General features: G+C 32.9%; 1 protein-coding gene across 1 annotated transcript; it reads right to left on the bottom strand.

The window, feature by feature from the left end:
* Positions 1-5,716: 5,716 nt before the first annotated feature.
* On the bottom strand, positions 5,717-8,280 carry LOC110027032 (keratin, type II cytoskeletal 1-like). The gene is made up of 3 exons (XM_020728291.1): positions 7,895-8,280; positions 6,312-6,363; positions 5,717-5,965 (listed from the first exon to the last, which is right to left on the bottom strand). Exons 1-3 carry the CDS (start codon positions 8,278-8,280, stop codon positions 5,717-5,719), a joined length of 687 nt encoding a protein of 228 aa, XP_020583950.1.
* Between the last annotated feature and the right edge of the window lie 597 nt (positions 8,281-8,877).

Genomic DNA, 8,877 nt, shown 5'->3' with positions numbered 1-8,877 from the left:
ATTTGGTCTAGGATATTTTCATGAAGTGTTTGGAAGTCAATTGGGTTGATGATTGAAATGTTATAGGGTTCAATTTGGTGAAATTTGAAGTTTAAGACAAAATTGGGAGTTTTGGTTTAGGTTGATTTTGGGTTGGGTTTGAGTCCAGTTGAAGGTTCAAATTGGTCTTGGGGAATGTCATGAAGGGTTTAGGAAGTGAATTGGGTGGATATGAAGGGGTTGGAAAGTTCAATTTGTTTAAATTTTGAGGTTAGGTCAATTTGGGGTACTTGAATTGAACCTGAAATTTGAGCTTGAAATTGGGTTTAATTGAACTCTAATTTGGCTCTAAATGGGTTTGGACATGATGAATTTTGATTTAGAATTGAAATTGGGTGAGATGGAAGTAAATTTGGTGGAAATTGGGAGAGATTTGAAAAGTTTAGGCATTTAGGGGCAATCTAAGGATTTGGTCAAATTGGAACCAATGGAGAGGTTCAAATTGATCTTGGAGATATTTGGAGTGATTTTGGAGATTTTGAGAATTTTTGGAAATTTTGGTGCATGAAGGGCATTTTGGTAATTTTGGAAAAGATAGGGGTATTTTGGGAATTTGGAAAATTTTGGGTGTTTTGGGTAATTTGAGTGTTTTCAAATGGTTTGAAATGATTTTTGGATAAAATTGAAAATTTTGGGTCAATTTGAGAAAATTAGGGTTTTAGGGTTATTTTAGTAATTTGGTGAAGTTTAAGGCTAAAAGTGTCAAAATTTGTAATTTGGCAAAATTGAGATCAATTGAAGATGGTAATTATAAAATCACTCTTATGGTGCCATGAGGCTAAGGGAACATCATTTTGGATTCTCCATGTAGTTTAAGGCTAAAAGTGTCAGAATTGGGAATTTGGCAAAATTGAGATCAATTGAAGATGGTAATCATAAAATCACTCTTATGGTGCTATGAGGCCAAGGGAACCTCATTTTGGATCCTCCATGTGCTAGTCTTAGCCAAACCATAGCTTAGGGCTAAGGGTCTGGGGGACCACCCTCATGAGGTTCCAACATAGTAGAGGAGTAGGTTAAGCAAATTTGGTTCAGGGTATAGGTTTTGAGTGAATGTGAAAGGTTCATGTGTGTGTATGTGTAGACCTGACTAAGACCACACCACCCAAGGCCAAGGCTAACCCTAAGGCAAGGCTAACCCTAAGGCCAAAAAGTCCTATGGGAACTTATCTTGAGCTCCCCCATGCTGGCTCCACCTACTAGATGCTAGAGGTTAGAATCAACATGTGGAACTTCAAGAGAACAAAGAGGCATTTGGAATTTCTAATGGCGAGGGTTCCCTTACTAGTCCTCTAGGAACAGTCAACGTTGGAAAGCCCTATGGCTAGATCCTAGGTTTCTATGGAAGAATCTAGACCTCAACAAAAAGTTAGGTCAACATCTGCATAACAAAAAAAAATTTCACCCGCCTTACATGTGTATGATAGCGTTTTCTTTCTTCTAGGGTTCAATATCCCTACGAAGGCAAGCTCTCATAATTAATTATATCTAAAATTTTTTAACTCTAGAGATTACTCTCAATTAAATAATCAACTTATATTATGCAATATTATAAGTTTAGTGTCTTCAAGATTGATATTTAAGAACTTAAAATTGATAAATTCAAGATTTGAAAAAGAATTTTCTCGAAATTCAATAGTTGGGACGTACATTCCAATGATGATGTGTTATGTAAATCCTCAAGAAAAAGGTTAGCCAACTCTGAGAAGAAGGCATAAGTGAAGATAAAAATTGTAACTATGTTGCAAAGGTTAGAATATAAGTCGATTGGATTTGATTTGAGTTGATTGATTTAAGTTGAAAAGCGTTGAATAAGGTTTGGTTGAAGTTGATTAAACTAAGTTGAAATTGAATAAGATTTTCTTTGAACAAGTTTGGCTATGAATAGGGTTTGATTTGAACTAAAATGGGTTCGGTTTGAGTTACAAAGACTTGATTTGAGTTATGAATATTTGATTAAAGTTGATTAATTTAAATTGATTTATTTGAGCTAATAATGGTTTGATTCAAGATGTTGAATCCTGGACTAAGGGATAAGATTTGCTAAAAGGAATTTCTAGCAAAAGCGAAACCTTAGCCATAAAATACTGGTTTGAAACCTTAACCGTAAAATTAATCTAATTTTTTGGTGCATCGCTCGTGGTCATGATATAGGAAGACTAAATGATGTTTCAAGCTATACAATGATATATGGAGAAAATAATGGTTTTGATATTAATTTGATTTTTTAGTTAATTTATAGGGTTTAACAGAAGTTCATCGTGTTCAGTGTTGTTTGAATTTGATTAATTTCAATTTACTTTTTCTTTCATGCTAGATTTATGTTTCTTGCAAACAAATCATATGATGACTTTATGTCTCAAGCAAAACTTTAAGTGGTGATTTTAAGTTTTTAGCATATTAAAGAGAGGATAAGTGAATGAGGAAGGGTTTAGGGTAGTGGTAAAGAGAGGAGAAGTGAGTGGAGAAGGATTTAGGGTTTCAGTTTGGTGAGAGAAGGGGGAGAGGATGGTGGGGCTCGACCAAGGAAGAAAAAGACGGAGAAGAAGAAGAGTGGATTGACCATGAAAGAAAAAGTGAGAGGAGAAAAGAGGCTAAACCATGGAAGAAAGAGAGGGAAAAAAGAAGTTCGCACCATTATTTTATAAACTCATTTTTGTGTTTTATAATTGATCCTAACAGCAACACAATTCATTTTTTTTGTATATGGTGCTTGGAAACTTGACACTTCAATCATCTTGCTGGTAGTAGAAATATTTGAATACATACTCCTACTAAACCAAGTTCTTATTTGTAGTTGAAAGCTTTGAAGAACCCATCATTGACCCCATCAAGGACACCTTGTTGTTGTTCAAAAAAGTAGAGGCCATCAAAGAAAAGAGATTACAATGAAACATATTGTGTGCTAAGGAAGAAGACAAAGAAGGATAAGACATAAGAGCTAAGGGCACTAAATTATAAAGTTAAAAAATAACCCACCTATATATTTATAGAAAATTTATGGAGATGAAATTGTCGTAAAAATATCATCATTGTGGTGCATCTTTTTCAAAATATAAAATTAAAATTTTGAAATACATTTTGGAACACTTTTCCACTAGCAAGCTCAAACAACAAAGTCCCAATCAGTTGCACTCAATAATGATTGACACAACATTTTAAATTCAATGTGTTATATTCATTATAAAAAAAATTTACAACATTCAAGTTTCAAATTACATGAAGAATATTACAAAAGTTTACCTTCATATTCATTCCAACGATCCAATTGACAACCATACTAGCAATCTTATAGTCAGTCTTCTCAAACAATAAAGTGTTGACCTCACTTTTGGGTGAGGCTTTTGGGTCTTTCCTTTAGTGACTATGATCTAGCCTTAGGACTTCTTAATGATTATCTTAGCATCTTAGAAATGGTACCCTTCTTCTCCTTAGACATTTCAAAAAAATCTTTGTTCTCTATGTTGGTTCTATATGTGATCAATAATCTTTAATACAAATATTAGAGATTACATAAGGGAACCCTGGAACCCTGATGAGAATTTGAGAATTCCTATAGGAACTATTGACTGTAGGAAAGTCTTGCATCGTTCTACACCTTTTTGGACTTCAATACATTGCGTCATCATTCATAATTATCATGATCATTATAAAAATTGCATTTTCATATCACAATATTGCAATCATTACACTCATGGGACTAACCAAAATTATTTGAACCCAATTTTCCTAAAATACCCCACTTGAAAATTCTAATTCTTTAAAATTTCCCAAAAGTGCCATTGAATCATAAATCCACTTCAAACCATTTGATATTATCATTTAGAGCATTTGAAACCCAAAAATTACAAAAATACCCAATTTTCCTAAAAATTACCAAAATACCCCTGGACCCAAAATACCTAATTTTCCAAAATCTCCCAAAGTCGCCGATAAGTCCTAAAAATCACACAAAATCATTCCTTATGTCTTTCTGAGAATTTTTTACTGTAAGCTTATTATACTTCCGGACAATTTTTTAGCACATCGACACCAAAATAACAAATATTTAAAAAATACTTTGGGGATCATAAAATCTTCTACATTGATCGAAAATGACCCCAGACACTGTCGTTTGACTCCAAATTTCCTCTTGAACCACCTAGAGCCTTTAAATCAATATTTTGACCACTTCGATCAGAGTTGGTCAAAATTACCAAAATGCTACTCATGGCCCAAAAATTCTCAAATTCTCCAAAATCATATTAAACACCCCCAAAACCAATTCTTAACCATCCATTGGGTCTAACTTGATCAAATTAACCCATTTTGACAAAAATCCTAATTTTGCCCTGAAATGCCTAAACTCTTCAAATAACCCTCATTTGCTTCCAATTGATCTCAAATTTCCTCACTATGATCAATTTCCAAAACGTTAGATCGCGAACCAAAACTTTGACGATAATTAAATTTAACACATTTTTGACCCGATCATCAGAAAGTCACCCGAATGACTCAAATGATGAAACAGACGTCCAGAAGGTCAATTTCACCTAGAGAGGACGTTTGTTGAGCTAAAGTTTCACATGCAAGATTTAAAAACATAAATTATCATTTTTGTGCTCGATCGTCGAAACGGTGGCCTGAATGACCCCGGATGACAAAACGGACCGCGCGAGCGTGTCTGGAACGTCAATACATAGAGAAGACGTTCATTTCACCATGAGGCTGTGTCGGGATGAAAAATACAAAAATGATAATTATAATAATTATTATTATTATTATTATTATTATCAAAAAGGCTGCTGAGGAGTACTCACAATGAGTAATCGATCCCTAGATACTGCTAATATGCACAGTACAACAATAATTCAAATTATATTTCACTTATATTTCCTTACTTAACAACAAAAAAAAAAACTTTATCCTGAAGAAAAATAAGAATTTAACTTTTAATTTATATATATTGGGATACTATGCAAGTATACGTATCATTATCAAGTAATATAAGACTTTTTGATTAAGACCTGAATATTGAACACATAGGTAGGGGTGTAAACGAACCGAACACGAACGAACAGTGCTCATGATCAGTTCGTTTGAAATATAGTTTGTTATATAGTTTGTTTGAAATAGACTCGTGTTCGTGTTCGGTTCGTTTTTGTTCGAATTGTTCGCTATTATTCCGCAAATTCGAATTGTTTGAATCTTTCAAATTCGTAATGTTTGAAATGTTCAAAATGTTCGAAATGTTCGAAATTCTCTCTCTCTCTCTCTCTCTAAATTTTCACTCATACCAAATTTTCACTCATCACTCATACCACTTAATTCTTATGTATTACAATTTTACATGTCTAACAACAAAATTTTATTTTTTAAATAGACTGTTTTTTCATATAGATCATGTATGTAAATTTTAAAAGAAAAAAAACAACAGAACAACAATAATGCTTAAAAATATGAATCCTCTTTATTTCAATTCTCATTCATCAATATAACACTTGCAACAAAATATATATTATATAAAAGGCTGAAAAACAACAAGAAAATAAATATTGTTTAAACATCTAAGGATTAAAGATGGTTTTACATTTCAATTAGTCTTCATAAATGCTCTAAAATTCACTCTAGAAATCCCAACATTCATTCATCTTTAATCCTTCAGTCTGCTCATTTCAGAAGAATGAGTTAAGTATGATCAGCCTCTTTTGTTTGCATAATCATCACCATCATCATAATCACCCTTGAAATCTTCATTATTTCTCCCACCCTTATTAAAATTGTATTTTCCCCCGCTACCAAAACCACCACCGCCACCTCCACTGCCAAAGTCATCACCACCTCCACCATAACCTCCACCACCACCATAACCGCCGTAACTGCCGCCGCCAAAACCAGCACGACGTTCAGTGGCAAAACTAACTCGAACGATGCGTCCATGGAGTTCCTAGCGAACAATCAACAATACAATAATCATTTTCAAAACGTGAACAGAGATGGCTTATAGTGTGGTTGTTGAAAAGAATAAACAGTATAGTTAGAATGAACTCTTTAATATATTTGCATATCTAACATCTAAACTTTACTTTTTTACATTTGCACCATACAAATCTATCATATCACATCAAAAGCATCACCATTTTAATTTTTAATGCATGAGTAAGGTGAAATGTATGTAAGAAAAGAAGTTTAGATGTTAGATATGTAAATCAATAGGAATGGAGTGGTATGGATGTAAATCTTCCAAAAAACAATCATCTAATAAAGAAATATGCAGTAAAAAATTGAAGAACCTTTCCATCTAACGCTGTCATGGCAGCAGAGGCCTCTTTTCCCGATGTGAAACTTATAAAAACAAAACAAGAGAAAACATTGAAAATTAGTCCTCATATTGGACTACAGAACCGAAAGGATATTCATAAATTCAAATCCATCATTTGGAGTGTTCGTTAGTGCCTCTGAAAAATTAGAAACAAACTTTAAATATAGACAGTCTGTCCTACAGAAAAAAACTATAAACATGTCTCACTACACCAGAGCCAACATTGAGAAGAAACCATGAGTTGTCATAAAAAAGTAACAAGTTAGTCCTGAACTTCCAAAGGATCAGTAGTTGAAGTTACGGGATTAACCGTGATTAGTAATAAGATGGAAACTATTGCTTCGTACAAACTATTGCTTCATACAAACTTAATATCAATGCATCCAAATCCCGCATTGTACATACAGAGTAAACTTTACTCACCGTTTGATGCCAATTTATGTAAATCATCCAAAATTCTCACTTTGAGATAGAATTGATGCTCAAGTAGGAAGCCAAACCTCAAACAAAAAGTTTCGAAGACGACATGCATCGCACTACCTGATAGATTGATGGGTTCCCAATTTTATTGGTAAAAGCCATTGCTCAGAGCTTCAACATAAGTTCAGTATCATGATATTAGCACAAAATGTAAGCAGTTAAGCCCAATCAAATAGAACAACTTCTTAAAATTCAGAAAAAATGACTTTTTCAAAAGAAATTTTACTAGCCAAACCTCTTACAAATTTCAAAATCCCCAATCTTGAGTCTCACAAGAAGACTAGAAGAGCATGCCAGTTCACGTAAGCCATTGATGAACATTAACATAGCAAAATAGACACACATACCCGAATTTCATCAAGAAGGAAAGAAAAGAAAAATAATAATGGGGACTTATAATCCCAAATAAAAACTTAACAATGAATCCAAATTAGCAAGTGTGAAAATAATAGTTAAGTGTCTGATAAAGTTAAAATCTACAATAATAATAAAATTCTTAGCAATGAATCCAATGATAGCGTATACTTGGCTAAGTTGGCTTCATATGTTTGGAAGTTGAATATTAAGTTTTCCCTCATAAAAAATCTCTTGCTGAAAAGAAACAATGAAAATAAATATAAATATCTAATATTGTAAGAAAATAAAATACACTAGAAAGTAGAAAATGATATACTTAATTTAAAGATTACCACTAATGTCTTAGTATTTTGTTGTGTAGATCGAATCCAACTAGATGCACAAATCAATGCATTAACAGTTTTAGTAGATAAACAACTTCTGTAATCATCCAACACCCTACCTCCTGCACTAAAAACTAATTCTGAGACAACTGTGGTTATAGGTATTGATAGAATATCTCGAGCCATAATAGAAAATTGGGGATACTTCAATGTATTCATCTTCCACCAATCGAGCACATCAAAAATTTTTATTATGTTTCTGGAAACACTTTGAAAGTAAGGATTCAACATTTTTAACAATATGTTGAACCAACTATGTTCAACCATCATGAATGGATACTTATGTACAATTATCATTTTTGCTATGACCTCTCGTATGAGTTGTTGATCATACTTCTTGGGATCATAGAAAATAGGAATCTCTGACTCACCCTGAACTTCTGAAGGCAAGAAGTTCAGTAACTTCTGTCTCTTGTCTGAGAAGTCAACTTGTTGTTGACTCTTTGATTTTATCTTAGCACATTCCTTAACATGCCTAAGAAGTTGAGAGGTTGTACCTGACTTGGGTTTAAGTATTTTCACCCCACAGCAAACACATTGAACATATGATACTTCGACCCACACAGTTGATTTTCTCTTCCTGCCTTTTGTAACTTGTATTTCAGTACTAGTGCTCCCAACTGTTTGTTCAATAGGTTGAGAACTATCAATTTCTTCTTGTGTTGCAAGTGGCAATTGTTCGTCATTTGATACAGACTGAGAATGCTCAACATTTGACATTGTAAATATCTATAAAAAAAAATATATTATCAAATGATGTGTAGGAAAAAAAAATTTGCAGGATAATAAAACATAAGTGTATGCCTTTCAAATGAACCATGTAAGCATTTCATACACTATCATTTGACTTCTAATGAGATCCCAAATAAAAACTGCAATTAAAACTGCTAAATGAAATCGTAGAAATGATGGGGACTTCTAATGTAGAAGAAATGAACCTTATTTGAATAAGCCAACAGTAGTATATGTAGAAGAAATGGGGACTTTGGAGGTATCTCATTTACAATAGTGAATATAATTTCCCGGTTAGGTTTTCTAATAGAAAACAGTCCATAAAGATTAACATGCTAAGGTCACTCAATATAAAAGAGTAAATAAAATTTCCTATTGACAACAACATATAAAGCTTAAAAATAAAAAATAAAATAAAATAAAAGAGTAGTTATCAGTTTGCCTAAATGAGGATTGACAATTTGTCTTTATATGATTAAATGACAACATTTCTATGATGGCCAATATCAAATTAATTAAGAGATGATGAAATTTCAACTATCCAACAGCCAATAGTCTTGTCATGATCATTTAATAGTCCAAAGT

Source organism: Phalaenopsis equestris, unplaced genomic scaffold, assembly GCF_001263595.1.
Source record: "Phalaenopsis equestris unplaced genomic scaffold, ASM126359v1 Scaffold000412, whole genome shotgun sequence".
NCBI classification, from domain to species: domain Eukaryota; kingdom Viridiplantae; phylum Streptophyta; class Magnoliopsida; order Asparagales; family Orchidaceae; genus Phalaenopsis; species Phalaenopsis equestris.
The sequence above is the reverse complement of the archived record's forward strand: the minus strand, read 5'-3'. Positions and strand labels throughout refer to the sequence as shown.